The 19,227-nt window shown below is 39.8% G+C and overlaps 1 protein-coding gene and 1 pseudogene across 1 annotated transcript; both read left to right on the forward strand.

Annotated features, from left to right (window-relative positions):
- The first annotated feature begins 6,811 nt into the window (after positions 1–6,811).
- Positions 6,812–7,783, forward strand: LOC122838928. The gene has a single exon (XM_044129977.1). It carries the CDS (start codon positions 7,145–7,147, stop codon positions 7,781–7,783), a length of 639 nt encoding a protein of 212 aa, XP_043985912.1. The 5' UTR covers positions 6,812–7,144.
- A 723-nt stretch (positions 7,784–8,506) lies between these two features.
- LOC122838929 lies at positions 8,507–11,100 on the forward strand (annotated as a pseudogene).
- Positions 11,101–19,227: the final 8,127 nt, after the last annotated feature.

Here is a 19,227-nt window from a genome sequence, read left to right on the forward strand (position 1 = left end):
AGACCGGCCAGAATGAATAACAGGGGCCGAGAAGGGTCAGCTGAAAGGCATGATGGAACTTATCATGGAACACATATGGGAATTGTGGGGGATTTGAGCGGGAGCGTGGCGGACACACGAATGGATCAGCCTGTGACATCATTAACCGTCCGCTTGGATTTCTGGGATTTCCGTAAGCCAGGCGGTGAAGGGTTGGGTGAGTCGATTTGTTCTGTTGGGGGGGGAAATGAGCGACCCAAAGTTGGCGATTGGTCTAGAAGCTGATGTTGTGGTTTAATTTAAATTTTTCTCTTTTTTTTTTAGAAATAAGAGCTGAGAAATTCAGTGAGAAACTCTTCCTGCTCACATTTCCTCTGATTTCTACAGATGAAATAAGATGCATTAAAACGCACACACACACACGCCCAACCGCACACACACAAATCTCTGTCTGTTCTGCTTCCTGAGGGGGTGAGCTCTGGAGCCTGAGTTTGGGAGCATCAGGAGACGGGTTTGTCTCCGTCAGCAGCTCTGGTTGCTTGATGGTCGGACTTTGTCGAGGTGTTGTTTTTCCTCCCTTCGTTAGGCTCGGCGTTAATTACTAATCTCACGGTCCAGCGCAGGACACTTGTGCTAACGTTGACTCTCTCACACTAATGAGGGAGAACGCAGACAAACAGAGCGGGATTTACGGCACAACACATGAGCATTATTTCATTGTCTCACACACATCAAGAGACACAAAAAACAATCAGCAAAACTGGAGACAGAAGCTTCCAGAGTGTTTGGTTTGTGCGCACACATGATCGGTAAAAGTGAGGCTGATTTAAGTCAGTTACAAGCTCACAACTTCTTTTGTGGCGGAATACCTTCACAAGTAAATGCATGTGAGAATAATATTCAAACATTGGCTTACAAAAATATGCAGTCCACAAATGTGCCATCTGTACATACATGCACACACAAGTAAAGCAGCAGCATGCTAAAGTGCCAAACAAGCAGAATGTCCACCTCACAGCAGATGCAGCACTGTGACCCCGTAACCTCTTCACACACGCATAGAAACGGAAAAAATGTTTGCATTTCTGTGGGCTTACAGGACCATCTTTATGCAGAACCCACTTCACTGTTAATGTTAACTCCAACCAACTTTACAAACTTTTTAATCTTACTTCTTTATGAAGATATTTTCAATTACTGCCTTCCAGCGCATATCTTCCTTTATTTGTAGTCTGAGGCTTTTAAAGGTATTCTTAATTTGGACAAAATGCATAGTTATGTTTTAAAGAGGAACAAATAAGGCTTAAGCAAGGCCTTGAGTTTAAAAAGCGCTTACAGCCTTTCCCCCATCATGGTTTTCTATGAAAACCTAAAGCTCATTGTGCAAATCTTATAATTCTTGTAAACTCAGGAACTGATGTTGAGAGAAAGAAATGAATGATGATTCTCACATGTTTTTGTTCTGGCATGTCCCTTCAAATTGTGCTTTGCTTTAAACTGTCTGTGTTCACTTCAAGAGGCTCCCTTCACACTAGACAGAGACCAACCAGGGTCCAATGACTAAGCCACATCAGTGCAGATCCCTCTGAATAAAAATGATGCCAGCATATATTATATAGTTTTCAGAAACACGTTCAATCCAGTCAGACAGAACCAGAGCTATTTTCAAGAAAGGGTAAATATTTGTATGTCAATCACCCCTAAAAACTCCCAACTGTATATAAACCTCACCAAGACTTTTAGTTGAAAAATGTTAATCCCCCCCACCAATGCAGTAATAAACTATTTTGTGTCGGCCTTTCATATAAAAAAAAACTGGAAGATTGGTGTTTTTAATTTATAGATTTGTGTTGTGATATAACAAAATCTGGAAAAGAAAATAAGTGCATGAATACTTTTACGTTTTCTGTCTCAGTATACTTAATATTTGCCGTCGATTCTCTCGCATCTTTTAACATTTCTCATTTCCCAACATTGTCCTCCAAACATTATAACTTTATTGAAAGATTCCCAGGATCTCATACTGGTCCTCACAATAATAATAATAATAATAATAGTAAAAAACAAAAAGGAAAACATTTTCGCAACAAGAACGCTACCTCGCCCGCCCCCCTGAGGGACAAAACAATGAATGACCCCAATGATGACCGTATCAGTGCTGCTGGGGCAGGTGGCATCCTCTGGGGTGCAACATGACCGTGGATGTGTGTGTGTATGTGTGTGAAGGGGATCAGTGCATATGGAAGAGCTGAGTGAGGCACCTCTGGGCCCAGGTGATGCCATCGGTCGTTGCACATGTGTAAGTTTACTCTCGCGTGTGTCTTCTACACTTTACCCTCTGGTTTCCAAGCACCAGGTGACGGGTATATATCGACGGACTGCGTGTGTGTGTGTGTGTGTTTCTCTTATTCTTTTTTTTTTTTTTGCTGAGATGTGAGCGGGCGTATGTGTGTGTTGGAGGCAGACGCAGCATTTTAAAGCTCGTACTTCAGCACAAAGGGAGCTGTGCTAGCTAACCATCAGCGCTTTACCGCCAGCGTCCAGCTCTGAGGGGAGGTGTCGAACCTCCTGCACACCCACCTCCCACCTCCCACCCACTCCCAACCCCCTGTGGCCCCAGTAGGGTGATGAAGGAGAAACCGTCAATAAGACAAGAGGCCATGCAGAGGTTCAAACAAACTGCTGTTAGAGACACAAACCAACACGCCTCAGGCCAAGGCCTCCTCTTCTCTGTTCTTCTTCTGTGGTCTTCACTGTTGGCGTTTCAGCTGCTCAAAGAGCCCTTTTATCATGCACGTCACTGATTCCACCCTCTTCAGCACTTTGCGCATTTGATTACACCTGTTTATGTGCTGCTGTTGTTGTTTGCTCAGCCACTCTGTGTGTTCATGTCCTCCTGTGTGTGCGTGTGTGTATGGCGCGTGCTCTCTCCTAAACCAACCTGCTGACAGAAGGTCTGTCCACTTTACACATCCAGCTCTGGGGGCATTTTTGAACTTGAAACGATGTCTTCAAAGTTTACACTCACAAAAGCGACTGCATGTACACATTCCCTCCGTGTGTGTTTTAGCTGCCGGCTGGACTTCAGATGCACATCAGGGTTAAATCTGGATTCTTGCACACACACATTAAAGTCAGGACCTGTGAGAGAAGTTTTGGACCAGTTAGGTTAGACTTTTCATCCTAACTGATGTAAAGTGAAAGTGCAGAGACAGAAATCTGAGATTTGTTGCTGCTTCAGCATGCCTTTTATCTGTTTAATCTGATTAAGTATCAGGGTTTTAGGTGCAACTGCACACCTGTGACGCTGCTCAAATATCTACATCAACTCACAAACTCCTCTATTTCCCCAAATGCATTAAACTATACTTTTTTAAATTAGAACATAAATTTTTCAAAGTTTTGAACACATACAGAATGTTGCCAAATCTTAAAATCTTCTGCTTAAAATACATTTTCCCTACATTTAAATAGTGGTGTCCAAAGACAATCCTCAACCTTTCTGAACAGCATGTTTTAGATTTTGTCCTGAATGCCCTAAAAATTAATTAGCAGATATAGATAATCAGACATTTGATTCGGCTGCATTGGAGAAAGGACACATCTAAAGTCTGAAAGGCACCGGCCTTTTAGAGACTGGAGTTTAAAGAAAAATAAAACATGGCTTCCAGAAGCGTTGCTGCAGCAAATTTCCTTCCTGTGACTAGTAAGTTTATTCAGTGTAATTGAAAGCTCCAGCTTTCATTCACTGAAACGGTATTCTAAAGGCACACTACACACCTGAAGAAATAGTTGAAAAAAGTAAAACAGTAATGAAAGTTTTCTACTTTGGCCAAAGACACATTGATGGAAGGTGTAAGGCTTCCTGTTTGATGAGGACACACACACACACTCACACTCACACACCTCACCTCACTGGTGTTGGAGTGACCTGTGGAAACACAAGTTGCTGAGTGTCCTGTCCGGTATGTTCTCATGCAGGCCTGCGTGTCCTCTGACCTCAGATGATGCCCATGATTAGTTTTTATGAGGCTCTAATGAATGTTTATGCAGCTTCTGACCAACTCTGATTAATATTGATGAGAAGCTGGAATCGCTGACTTGCACCTTTCCAGAGAGACTTGATTATGACCCTCACATGTTAACACACGAATCCGTGTGAAGAGGGATGAGAGGGAGACAGGTGGCGTCAAAATATAGCATCATACAAAAGATATTTGCATTACAAATACAAAGAAAGACATTTAACAAATGTAAGTTTTGAATTCAACACAAGTTATTTGTAGCTTATCTTTAATATGAGCTACAATATTAAAGATGCAGTAATTTATCCCTGAATCAACTTAAAGCATTAGCCTAAAATAAATTTTGGCTTTCAGAAATGTATTTCAACATTATTGAATTCAAAGCTAACAGCACAATTTCATTTCGAAGGATCATAAAAAGTGTTATTATAGAAGTCTAAGTAAAAATCTTTCCATGTTTTAAAGACATTGCCTTTTAGCTGTATTACTTTTGTTTTAACCAGTTTGGACAATAAACTGAACTTAACTGCATTGTTTCATCATTAAAACTCAATGGAAGCGTACGTTATTGACTTTGAATCTCCACATTTGGGATAAACTGACTTGTTTTTGTAAAGTGTCTTGAGACGATGTCCATAGGTGCTTTATAAACAGATTGAATGGAATTGAATTGATCCAGTTAACCTGGTGGAGGAATGCAAACATTTTACCCAGAAAACCAGGAAGAAAAAGTGACCCATTTTAAAAATTAAGTTTTAAAGACAAAGAATGCACTAACTCAAAATTCCAGCATCTGTATCAAGAAAAGTTTGAAGCAACTATTTTGATACAAAAAAGTATCACATATAACCTTATCAAAAGTCATATGCGAGAGTGTGTGTGTAAATGGCCCAGTGCATTTAGCAATCTAATACATGCATCAAGTTGTTTTATTTACACTGCACTTAATAACCATTATTGCACCAACAGTGCTTCACTCAAATACTAAATATCAGAGCGCATGGTTGTGCAGTTTTAGCAGTTACATAAAAGATGACTGGCGCAATTCTTTTAATTGGTCTAATGTAATATCCCAGTCTTGAATGTTATGTGTTTATCATCTGCATGCAAAACAAAAAATCACATTAAATATAAATAAAGGCTTGAAAACATACAGTATATTTATATGTTTTACTTAACGAGTTTACTGAAACATGAATTTTTTAATCATATTTTAATTTGTTGTATAAGTGTAAAATTGTTGATATTCATGAAGTAACAGTTGCAACAGGATTTAAATAAAATTTGTGTGTTTATTAAGGGCGTTTCTCTTCCTGGCTGGAGTGAGAACTATCTCCTTGGTAACCCATCACCTTCCCACCTCAATATGAAGCTGACCTCCTGCTGGGTGAAATGACACCACCTTCACCTCATATCTCATCACTTTACACACAGAGTTGCATGTTTCATTAATATGTAATCAGAACTGTTTCTATGACATATCACACCAGATTAAAAGCATCACAAAAGTCCTGGTAGGAGGTGGATGAGGAAACCATCAATACAAAGCTGACACACCCACTCTGGGACACACATGTGCACATCTTCCATGCACCGATTTAAAGAAATCAAAAAGTAAATATGTACAGTGCATTCTAATCAGAAGGGAATCATTGATTGAGGGTGAAATCAGTATCAATGCATCGTTTTACAGCAAATAAAACAAACAAATCGATTCTGAGTGTAGTCAAAATCTTTGATTAATGAAAACTATACTCCTTTAAGATTAGGCTGAGTAATTATGAGCAGTCAGTGTCTTCCTTGCATCAAGCTAAAAAGTGATACAGCTGACTCATCAAAGTCCAAAAGCAAAAGCAGGTACTAAGTCTCTCTAACCAGCAGCTCTTCTTCTATATATATTTATATATATTAGCTGTTCGATTACACAAGACTGCACTTACTACTCACTTAAAACAAAGATTTTACATGAATAAAACCTCAATGGTCAAAGTTCCAGATGAGGCTCATGTGAGAACAACTCCTGTATTCTCCATAAATCTGGATCTAGGAGTATAACTACAGCACAACAAGTCCTGCGTTCACTGTCAGTTCTCTGAGTCGTCCTCACCTGTGGGGTGAGAATGTCTGTGGGGTCCCCTGAAGAGCGTCGGCTGCATTATTTATTTATATGTTTCTTCTAACAGGTTTTGTTTGTCCTTACTTGAATTGTACAGTTCATATGCTACATTAAAGGCTGAAGGCATTTTGAAAAATAATTTATTGTTTTTGATTTGTTATATGCATTCCAGTTATCTGGTATTTTAATAGGAAACTGAGAAACTGAACTTGTCCTTCCAGAAATGCAAGAGAAAATGTCAGGTTTTTCTTCATTCTTAGTTTTTTTGTTTAGTCATGGTTATTAAAATCAACTCACTCCATTATGAATCTAATAGTTGATATTTTTAAAATCTGCTCTCTGACATAATACACCTTGAGTTAATTGGTTGAGATTGGTTTTGTCATTTAGAAAACCATAGAGCTAAATGGGCATGCCCACTGTTCATTAACTATATTAAACAAATTGTTGTCTGTAATTAGTCTATAGTATATAAATTATTATATAGATTGTTTACAGGAAGACATGATAAATATTTTTTATACCTTGGGATATGTCTTTTCTTATTTCTCAACAAAACTAAAAAAAGGAGATTACTATTATTTTCCTATTGTCATTTTTGCTGAGTCATGCTTTGTGAAAGTTTGATGTTGACATGCTTGTGATATAACTGCACCAGTTTGGTGTAGCAGATTTGTAGTATATTGATTTAGTTTCTGTCCATGTTAACTTGTTATTACTCCAGACCACCAGAGGGAGTTGTGAGTTTAGTTTCAGCTGCGAAGCAGGAAAAGAAGCAGACTGTAAGACATGTTGAGTGTAAAGCTTGTTCTAGAAAATAAACGTGAGCACCTCCACAAGAAAAGAGTGTGACCCTGCTTATGTAGTGTGAAGTTATCACATATTGGCGACGAGGATACTGGCTGCTATCAGGAGGCACCTGTTTTTTTTTTTTCCGTGACGGAAGACGTGAGAAGAAGCACGTTGTCAGAGGGTCGCACACGGAGCGGAGAAATTTCCGACAGAAGTACTTCGGTAGGCCGCGATGAGCGCAATGATAGGCACTCTGTCAGCATTTGATGCTAAAGAACAGACTTGGGAAGAATACTGTGAGATTTTGGAACAGTTTTTTGAGGCAAATGGCATCGACGACGGTGATAAGCAGAGGGCTGTGCTTATTAGTGTGGTGGGACCAGCCACGTATAAGCTAATGAGGAACCTCGTGAGCCCGGACAAGCCCAGCTCGAAAACGTACAGTCAGTTGGTTACACGGATGAAAGAGCATTTTAATCCGAAACCGAGTGAGATTGTGCAGAGATATAAGTTTGACTCTCGTTCCCGTCAACCCGCTGAGTCCGTTAGTGCTTATGTGGCAGAGCTCAGACGCCTGGCTCAAGATTGCAACTTTGGAGCTACACTGGACCGGAGGTTGAGAGACCGTTTGGTGTGCGGGATTGCTGACGACAGGATTCAAAGACGCCTATTGTCGACGAGCGACCTGACATTTGAAACTGCATTTCAGATTGCTGTGGCTGAAGAAGCAGCGAATAAGAACGTTTCGGACTTGCACCAGTCGGCAGCGTGTCACAGCATGGTGGCGGAGGGACACGGACGGAAAACCGATTGGAAAAAGACGGAGAGTGTGTGTTACCGATGTTACCACACACAGTGCTGGCGAATGTAGATTTAAAGACGCCACATGTCACGGTTGTGGAAAGCTTGGACATATTGCCAAGGCCTGCAGATCCAGGAATAAAAATAAAGAGAGTCCAGTCATATGAAAAAGGAGCACGTCAAAGGACGCCAAGGACGTTTCTACAGATCACACAAGGTATGTGACAAGCAGGATGATGACAGTATGTTAAATCAAGAGGAAGAGGCTTTCACTCTAGCCTGTTTAACAACTGGGACTTCTATCCAGAGAGTTGAGCCTTTTGAGGTGAAAGTGGAAGTAAATGGGAAAAGAGTGAAGTTTGAAATTGACACAGGCTGTAGTGTCAGTTTGATGAATGAAACCCAGTTTCGGGAGTTGTGGCCTGCACACAGTCGACCACAGATAGAACAAAGTAAACTCTCTCTTAAATCATACAGTGGGGAGAAAATTACAGTTTTGGGTGTGGCCCAGGTTGAAGTGCACTATACGAACCAGAAGAAAACGCTTCCCCTAGTGGTGGTGAAAGGGACTGGCTCAAATCTGTTAGGCAGAGGATGGCTGAAAGAATTAAAGCTAAAGTGGGATGAGATTAAACACGTGAAAACAGAGGCACAGGCCTTACAGGACGTTCTCTTACAACACGAAGAGGTTTTTAAAGAAGAGTTAGGACTGTTAAGAGGTGTGCATGCAACCATTCGAGTTTCGGCAGACGCCCATCCTAAATTTTACAAACCTCGTTCAGTCCAATATGCAATGAGGACTAAGGTGGAGGAGGAGATAGAACGACTTCTAAAGGAGGATATTATAACTCCAGTAAAGACAGAGTGGGCAGCGCCCATTGTTCCCGTTCTGAAGCCGGATGGCTCTGTCAGAATTTGTGGTGATTATAAATTAACAGTAAACAATGCATCGTCACTGGAACAATACCCAATTCCCCGCGTTGAAGACCTTTTCAATGCTCTAACTGAAGGCAAACTGTTCACTAAGCTTGACTTGAGTCATGCTTATCAGCAGATAGTAATGGATGAGGACTCCAAGAAATACCTGACTATAAACACACATCGTGGCCTGTTCACTTATAACAGGTTACCTTTTGGAGTGTCATCAGCCCCAGCTATTTTCCAAAGAACCATGGAAAGCTTGTTGCAAGGTCTACCAAATGTTGTAGTCTATTTGGATGACATATTGCTGACTGGAAGTGACACCAGAGAACACCTGAAAACACTGGATGAAGTCTTAAAAAGGCTGAAGAAAGCTGGACTGCGACTTCATAGGAATAAATGTGTATTTTTGCAGGAGCAGGTGGAATACCTGGGTCACAGAATCAGAAGGTTTGCACCCAGTACAAAGCAAAGTGAGAGCTATTGAGGAAGCTCCACCTCCTACTACAGTGACTGAACTGAAAGCTTTTTTGGGTCTTTTAAACTACTATAACAAGTTCCTTCCTAACCTTGCCACACGTTTGGCACCGTTACATCAGCTGCTGAGGAAAGGAGTTCCGTGGTCTTGGAATAAGGAACAGCAGGAAGCATTCAGCTTAGCTAAACAGCTGCTGAAATCAGCCAAAGTACTGTGTCATTACTCTGCAGACAAGGACTTGGTGTGCTTGCATGTGACGCCTCACCATACGGAGTGGGAGCCGTGTTATGCATGTGATGGAAGATGGAAGTGAGAGACCTTTAGGGTTTGTCTCAAGGACATTGACACCAGCAGAAAAGCGTTACTCGCAGCTCGACAAGGAGGGTTTAGCCATCATATTTGGGATCAAGCGATTTCACAAGTACATTTATGGTCGTAAATTCACAATCTATACTGACCATAAGCCTCTGATCTCTCTCTTTCATGAAGCTAAGCCACAGATGGGATCGCCAAGAGTGCAAAGGTGGTCTAGCTTGTTAGGAGCATATGAGTACAAAATTGTATATAAACCAGGTAAAGATCAAGCCAACGCAGACGCCTTGAGCCGCCTGCCACTACCACAGATGGATGACGAGGAGGATTCAGGACAAGTTTTCATGCTGGATGTGATGGATAATCCACCCATCAAAACATCTCAAATACAGCAATGGACGGCTAAGGATCTAATACTGTCACAAGTGCGGGCTTGGTGTCTTAAAGGTTGGCCTAATAAAGTGGACATTCAGTTCAAGGCTTACAGTCAGAGAAGGTTGGAGTTGAGCGTTGAAGATGGATGTGTCCTGTGGGGTGCCAGAGTGGTGATTCCACAGAAAGGAAGGTCTACTCTTTTGAAGCAACTGCATAGTATGCATCCTGGAATCTCAAGGATGAAGGGTTTGGCACGTTCCTACATGTGGTGGCCAGGAATGGATGCTGACATAGAGAGGGAAGTACAATCCTGCCACACTTGTCAGGAAAATAGGAAGGCTCCAGCAGCAGCACCCCTACACCCTTGGGAGTGGCCAGAGTCACCCTGGAGTAGATTGCACGTGGATTACGCCGGCCCTCTTTCAGGCAAGATGTTTCTTGTTGTGGTGGGCCTTCAAAGTGGATTGATGTGTATCCCACAAACACTGCAACAAGTCAGGTGACCATAGAGAAACTCAGACAGTGTTTCAGCACACATGGTTTACCCCAGATGCTTGTTTCGGACAACGGCACATGCTTCAAGAGTCAGGAGTTTGAACTGTTCTGTAAACAGAATGGAATACAGCATGTTACGTCTGCACCTTTTCACCCGCATCAAATGGCCTGGGGAAAGGGCTGTTCAGATTTTGAAACAAGGCCTCAAGAAAGTAAAAGGGGACACTTTGGAAACAAGGTTGGCAAGATTCCTGTTTAACTATAGAATCACACCACAAAGTACCACAGGCTTGTCACCTGCTGAGCTACTGATGTCGAGGAGATTGCGTTCTACACTGGATCTCCTGCTGCCGGACATCAAAGCGAAAGTATGTAAGAAACAAGCTAAACAGAAGGAATATCATGATGCCCACAGTAAGTGGAGGAGTTTTTCTCCCGGCGCTGATGTATACGTCCGAAATTATAGTCATGGTCCGACGTGGGTGCCTGCTATCATTGTGGGGAGCACTGGTCCAGTGTCTTACACCGTACAGATGGGAGATGGACGTGTTGTGCGGCGTCATGTGGATCAAGTCAGGAAACGACATGTGATACAGAAGGAGATGGATGGAATGGAAGCAAGGTGTGCTCTTCAGAGTCCGGAGGAAGGAGTGGCGTTGGTCATCAGTCTCGGGGGCGCCATTTTCTGGAGAAAGAGTGGTGGTGGATCCTGCCGGCACGGCCCCAGTTCTACTTCCTACGGAAAGTGTGCCAGATGTGGACAACCAACGGAGGGCCGATCCACCTCCTGTACTACGCCGCTCTGAACGCCAAAGGAAGACTCCCCCGTACTTGAGTGATTTTGTGTGTGGATAGTTTTTCTTACATTAGAGGATACTTGAACCCAATGGTTGATTTTCCTTCCACGTAAAAAAAAAAATTATATATATGTTATTTCAATGTAAGTAAAAAAAAAAATAATAATTGGAAGGTTAGTTCTTATGTAATTTCACTGACTGAGTTGAATCTTAAAGGGGGAGGAATGTAGTATATTGATTTAGTTTCTGTCCATGTTAACTTGTTATTACTCCAGACCACCAGAGGGAGTTGTGAGTTTAGTTTCAGCTGCGAAGCAGGAAAAGAAGCAGACTGTAAGACATGTTGAGTGTAAAGCTTGTTCTAGAAAATAAACGTGAGCACCTCCACAAGAAAAGAGTGTGACCCTGCTTATGTAGTGTGAAGTTATCACAAGATTTAAAATATATATATATATGTTTTCCATCATTCAGCATGACGTTTCATTTTTCCTCTACTACTTAGAAGCTTTAGATAATTTAAAATTATGGAAAGATAAGATGTTTTGTTTAAATTATTGCTTCTATAGACAGTTTAGCTGAAACTGTGGGAAAAAAAGAGTCCGAGGACTGGGCACGCTTACATATCAGAAACACTAATTTGGCCCAGAACAAAGATTTATTATCACAGTTTGGAGACAAAAGCTTTGAAACATTGTGAGTCTGCAGATGCTTGAAGCTGACTCAGTTAAACTAAATGTGAAGGGTCAGTGCTGGAAAGGAACTACCATTTTTCTGTTTGAGCAAAATTACTTAATAACTTCTCCTTTTGGCTCAATCCAAGAAGTGAAAGCAAGAAAGTACAAGGAAATTTAAATAATTTTATCTCATTTCCAAATATTTTCTGCTGTGTAACATGTATTTGAGACCCCCACCTCCCCTCAGTGTTACGGTCCTGCCTCAGCAAAGCTTTTCTTTTTTTTTTTTAAACCGAACATCCTTTCAGCTCTGACGGTGCAGATCTGTTAATAACATCCCATAAACAAGTGGAAATTTGACATATAACTCAAACTTTGCATTTCGCTGAAAGGGAACAGAAGCACGACTCAAAGTTTGTCCTTAAATCTTAATAAAGGTCATGCAATTTTAATTGACATAAACAGGCCTGGGTGAGTGGACTGCAGAGAATGACTTATTCATGGAGGCCTACCTGACCCACACCTGCAGGAGGAGGAAGGAGGACTACTAACATGTGTCCGGCTGCTGCTCACACTGATGCGAACCAAGCAGGACAGCAGGTTGTGGTGTCAATGTGAATATATAGGTGAGGTAGTAAGGGAGAAAGAGAAGCAGACGCTCCTCCACAGTTAATAAAACTCCTGGTAACAATGTGCAAAAAGCTTTAAAACAACTGAATTGTCTTCTGAAGTTGCAAAACCTCAGTTTAAAAATTTTCTGTCATTTTATTCAGTGGGAATTTTTTTTATATAAATTTGCTTCTGCTGCTCTGTTGTTGATACTTTGTACAGTACAATTTGTCAGTATGAAAACAGTTCTCAATTAGTTAATCCTGGTTTCTCCAAGTCCTATTGATCTGTGCTTCCAAAAGTCATTATGAATGAAGAAATGTGTGTAAATAACAAAAGTCATCACAATAAAACATATTTCAACAATAAATATTTAAAGAGAAATAAAGCACTTAAAAATTTATTAGAACAGTACTTTGGTCCTGTTTAAGTGACTTTGTGTTATTGCTATTTTAGGCAACTGATCATAAATTTCTGCTGCTGTTATTTTGTAAAAAGTTGGGACTCAAAAAGTTTATAAATTTAAATTTAATCTATGGTATAAATCCAAATAATCATATTCTTTAGATATTATTATGTTCCTAATGGTTTAGCACATCTCATGTGACGGGATTTCAATTTTATCAATAATTCTTGACTCCCTTGTCTCAGGTCAAGTCTCAGTATTTTTAAAAATGTTATTTTTTGCAATGTTAAAAAAACAAAAGACTTTACATTCATCAGCTTTTTGTATATCTTGTTATGTCTAAGCTCCCTATTTTGTTAGAATTATTGAAAAAGTAGAATAGCAGCTTTCAGAAACTCCATATATGACACTAATGTCTAGAAAAAGTTTCGATGCTTTTGGTGGTATGAAGCTACTGAAGAGGCCGCTGTCCTCAGAGTCTTCAATATTTGCTCAGGGATGCGGGACAATTTGTAGGGCAACTCCAGTCCTGGAGGGTTGGAACTAAGTAATATTATTTCTCAACGTCAGGGATCCTCACCTGTGTGGTAATAATCTGTTCTAAAGGAAAGCTAGAGTGAACTTTTGAATGATGTTTTCAGGTTAAAGACTCATTTGTTTTTATTTTGTGGAATAATACTTGAATTGTAGAGATTTTAAACTGCCATACCAGCACAACATTTACGATGTGTTACATTTTGTACATGTAATTGTTTTATCTTTATTCTGATGGACAATTTGTTTAATTATGAATTGTTTTGTAAATGCCTTACAGAGTTTTTATCAGTGATGATTGTATTGCTAATTTTATTATTTGAGTGTTTCTTTTTTTGTTTCAATTTAATATACATCTGTGTCATTGCTTGTATATCTCTGTATAGAAAGTTGTACATAAGAACCATATTTTGGAAGTAAACATTCACACTGTGCTTACTTTGGTTCTCCAGCTTCAAAACATGAATGTTAGATCAGTCAGTGGTTGAATAGCCGATGGTGATTCATGGCCATGTTGTCCTGGTAGCACCAGACCTCCTGCTGAGATAGAGCAGGTGCAAAGAATGGATAATTACTGTACAGCCTGAAGCTTTACTGTCAGTCAGAACAGGTCCTTTATCCAGGAGCAGGTCTTCATAGCAGGACTTGAGCAACAAAATGCCATATTAAATGTCACAACAATTCTCAGGAGAACATTTAATAGTAGAAACCTTTTCAAACAACTGTGTTGAAAGTGCTTAATCAGGAAAAAGAAAACGCTCCTTACTGTGAACACCTCGAGCTATGTTCTCAGACAAACTCCAACCGGAAGAGAATCTGAGCTATAACTCTCACTTGAGTGAAACTGTGAACCAACAGTCAATAAGAACGATACGTCTCTTAAAAACAGCAGTGACGACCGCATCAATAGCAGCAAAGGTAGAAGGATTCTCACTCAGAGGAACAGCACAGCTGGCCCCAAACTGCCAACATCTTTTACCACAAAAAATAGCTCTAAATAAAAAGGCAACATGTCAGACAAGAAGCTTCTCTTTTCTGCTAACTTCCTTTACTTTTTCTCTGTTTCTGCCTCCTGTTCTCAAACTGTGACGGCTCTGTCACCCAACAGGGGCTGCCATGACAGTTTGGGCGCTCCGTCTCCTCCGTATGCCGTTGGCACCGCTGACTCTGCACTCCTTCACCGCAGTCACTTCTTCATTCTCTTTACTTCTCCTCTTCCTCGTATTCCTGCAGAACTCCTGTGCGCCGTATTAAACATGCTAAATGAGGACGAGCGTTTAAAAGGCAAAAGCTTTGAATGTACCCCAGTTAAAGTCACAAGAAACAAGCAAGACATCGTTGTACTGCTGCTTTGTGTTTCACTGACAGTCACAATGTGTTTTCTCCCACTCTAATATTCTTATTCTTTATTTCTTTGAGAAAAACTTTTGGCAAACTTTAACCACAACATTTCACACATGGTAGATGTTGAAGTTGTCTTTATTAGAGTCGTCTGCTGCCTTTCGTGGCACCTGTTTCCCAACCGAACATTCCTGCTATGACAAAAAGGACATAGCAAATTCATGGTTTCATGAATTTAAAAGGGCCACCAGGTTCTGCCAATCAATACACTTGCTCAGTTATACATAGATGATGTGATCACCTCGATTAAAGCAGGAGTTTTAGCATTTTGCTGGTGTGTCAGCACAACGTCAAGACAGAAAGACATAAGAACCTATTGTTGGGGCCCATTAAACTGCAATGGTTGTAAGAAGATTTCTAATCAACTTCGAGTCCATCATACTAAAGAAAAAAATGTTTCTCACAAGTAGAATATATTTCAGTACACTTCCAAGCTTATCAGGAACCAATTTTATTAACAGCAAACCAGCAAAATTCACCCCGAGATCAGGCTATGCAATGCTCAGAGAAATTGCAAAAATGTTCAGTTCGTATGTTAAATGTTGAAGATAAAGACTGCTCAATTAGAAAAAGACTCGCTGACTCTGGGTTGAAACTCTCTTATTTCCAAAGAATACATGAAAGCATGAGTTTTTTGAGGTTCCATCCTATTGAAACACAAGAAGTCTGGAGGAATATTCTTGTTTATTTTGCATACTGACTGTTAAGCATGATAGTGGAGTGATGATCATTTGGACTTGTTTTTCAGTTATATGTCATCTGGCACTTTTCAGTCACTGAGTGGACCATGAACTCCTCTGTATCTCAAAGTATTCTGGTCAAATATGAGCCATCTGTCCAGCAACTGAGGCTGAGCTCAAACTGAAACATCAACAGGACGATGGTCTCAAACACAGCAGAAAATCTACAACAAAATATCTGGGAATGAACCAAAGTCTCGTACCAAAGTCACATAATAAATTACTTTCTCCTGAGGGTAAGAAAAAAAAGTAGATTAGACTTCCTGAGTTTAAAAATACTTTACGTTTTAAGGAACTTAACAATATTTTATTTATCTTATGCCATAAAAGGTGTTAGGTCAGTATAACATGTTCAGTAGTTAGGTTATGGATTTGAGTTGGAAACTAAATACCAGCAATAAAACTGAGGGAGTACGCTCCACAAAAAAAGTCATTTCTAACATAAGTACTTCTAATAAAGTTTTATTTCTTATACCACAGAAAGCATGAACCGAATGAGATAAGCAACTTCAAATGAAATCAAAGTTTCACTACTTTAAGTGAAAGTAAATGTGGAATGCATTTTTTCCAATAAATAAACACACAATTAAAACCCCACAATTCACTGAATTAGTTTAGTTTTCATTGGCATTATTTGGCTGAGTCTTTGCAAGTTTTGATGTCAACAACACACTTCAGATCCTTCTGTCAGAGGTAAAATGTATTTAAAAGTCAAAATGCCAATAAGTAACTTTTCCTTTTCTCCCTGAATACTCAGATTAACTCCTTAGAAGTGAGGATGTCAGTGTTGGATCTAAAAGGAGGATATCTCTGGATATTATCGCAATTAATTAAAGACACAGTGGAAAAGGTTTTGCACCCAAATGAGTCTTTGTTTCAGAAAAAGAACAATATCTGGTTCTACAATCCAATAGAAAGACCATTCAGACAGTTGCAAGGAATGTAAACTTTGATGTGCAAACTTTGATGTTTATGTAGTGTCTTCAGAACGTGTGTATAGTAGATCTGATCAAGTTCAATGTGTGCTTTTACTTGACTGATCTGCCTGTAGTCCAGGTATAAATATAAATGCTCTCAGCATCATGAAGAAAACCTGACAAGAACCAGAGATTGTTGAGTAGCAAAAATCTATTTAATGTTTAACTTTCTTTCCTAACAGATTGATTAAATTCCTATGTAAACAAGAAGGGTAGCTTTTTTAGCAAATTGTAAATGTTGGTCAAGCATTTGGTTGATTTTTCAGAAATTTGGCTTCTGTTAGCTATGATATTTGGTCTTGCTTGCAATATCACATAAGAAGGGACTCAGCCAGATCTTTATCTCCTGATGTTAAACCTTCAGTAGACGTAAAGTTGCTCTTTTTATTTTTACGTCTTCACAAACCTGACTGTGTGTTCTTTCAGCAAGACAAACATGACAGAACCCAGTTAGCAATCAGTACACAGACACTCCAAGTTGGTCAGTAAAGACAGTGTGTCAGTAAAGACAGTGTGTGTCTGCCTCCAGGCCTGTGTCCTCACTGTGTGTGTCAGGCTCAGTGACACCTCAGTCACTTCAGTTTGCAGCTGTGGTGTGTTTGCCACATGACTGCCTGCCCAGTCCTTTATGTGTGTGGACATGACGCACGACAGGAAGTGGTGTTGGATTTTGTTTTGTTTTTTACTAAAACCTGACTGTTTAACTAGCCGTAAGGGATGCTTCACTATGGGGTGGGGTTGTGTAGAGTAGTTTTTGGTGGTGAATATTTTACATATGCATAAACCAAATGTATTTCTGCTTTAGGAAACATTGTGAAATTGTCACAGAGAGTCAAACCAAAGGCTAATCAAAGCAGTTTTAGCACCATCTAAAGCAACTGGTAGCTGAAACCAGTTCCTCAGATTCACTAAGAAATACAAGTATTTCTAACACATTTTCAGTCATCATTTTATTCAGCTACCCCAGTTCCATAAGGAGAAATGGAGCAGAATTGGAGCAAACTATTACGAGAAGTCTGTGCCAAGTTGACCATGAATGGAATGAGATAAGCAAGTTTTCCTTAGAAAAAACTTGATGTTTTTCCAATCTGACTCGGCTTGAGCTATTTGCTAATGAAGAATGGGTGCATGCTAGTCTGAAACCACTGTTGAACTCAGCTGGAGGTTCATGGAAAAGCTCATATCTATCTCAAGTGGTCAATGGACAAAAGGCAAAAGACGACTTGGACAGACTGTCAACCTTCCTCACATTTATTTTTGTTTTTAAAGACACAAAGTTGTGAAAGTGCATATTTCTAAAGTGTATCTTGACTTTTACAAGTAAGGGATTGAGTTTGAAATGTAACCATTTAAAGACAGATACATAAAAGTTCAAAGGTAAAATCATGATGATCAGAATGAGCTTTTTTCCATTGGTTTGTGCACACAAAGAATTTGATTTCAGTTCCAATTTGTCTTAACATTAAGACATATCAAATATACAGTATTTCAATAAAAAGGGACAAAATGAAAGTGTGCAGTGTAATTCATGTTACTAATGAATTTTTGACTGTAAACTAAAAAATGTCCGGTTAGGCGATTAAATCTCAGACGTCCTCCTGTGTTTACAGGGAGACGGGAGGACTCACTGTAAATCATTTTGTTCTGATGACAAGAACAGTTCTTGTCATCAGTTGTTTGACAAGAACTGTTCTCCCATGGGGGCTAAAATAAAAACGAGGAAGTAAAATGTGCCGTTTAACTGATACAGATGTTCAGTTCCACATGCAAGGCTCAGACACACCATAAGCACTTTCCTCTGGCATTTATAGTTAATACTTAGAATCTGGACTGAAAAGTGCATTTCTGAGCTTCCTTCCAAGATGGCTTCCTCATTACATTAAACCTGTGGGTTCTGTGGCCTGTGTGTCCAGTCAAGACTGAGTGAATGTGAGTAGAGTGTCTTGCACTGTGTGTATGTGCTCTCAGTGCAGAAAGCCAGTCTGTGGTGTGGCTCCAGGCCAGGCCGAGTGGAATAATTGATTGCCGATTGACCCTCCACTGCCACTGCGGACAGTCTTCTCCACTGCATTACTGCGCAGACTGACCAACAGCAGCATCATGAGAATATAAATTATTCAACTGAGTGAAAAACATCAATTGAAAAAAGAAACATTAGTATGTCAGTATGTACTTCCTACAGGCTTGTTGAATACTATAAATTAGAATGACAAATAATAGTGCTACATAACAGATATAGAGACTCCAAAAAAGCTTGTCATGTGAAACTTTTAAGTATTTCTTCATTGATAAAGTGAGAAAAAATATACAATAAAAATTAGGATTGGTGCCTAATCGTTACAGGGATATCTCCCAAGCTGTCCTTTTAAATCCAAATCCACAAAAGATTTACTTCACCACATTAAACTAAGATCTCAATTACAGAATCATAGCTTTATTTTGGGAGAGTGGTACTGCATTATCATTAAATTTTCATGTTGGCTACCTAAATTATTTTATGTGAACAGCAGACAAGCTGGATAAATGTTACAAAGAGATTCCAGTAACTTGGGCAGGAGCCTGAATGTCTCCAAAACATTTACTTTAAAGAGACCTTTGCTTTTCAGCTTAACATTTTCCAACCAATAAACCAGTGAAACTCCCTCATTACAGCAGATAAAACCTGCAACTATATCCATGAAATGGCAGTCAAGGGCATGACAGAGGTAGATGGACTTTAACCCCATCATTTCACAAAACACATAAAAGCCACAAGATTGTGTCCTGATCCCACTTTGAAATATTTCATTATGGCA

The sequence above is a fragment of the Gambusia affinis genome, linkage group LG10 (genome assembly GCF_019740435.1).
Source record: "Gambusia affinis linkage group LG10, SWU_Gaff_1.0, whole genome shotgun sequence".
NCBI classification, from domain to species: domain Eukaryota; kingdom Metazoa; phylum Chordata; class Actinopteri; order Cyprinodontiformes; family Poeciliidae; genus Gambusia; species Gambusia affinis.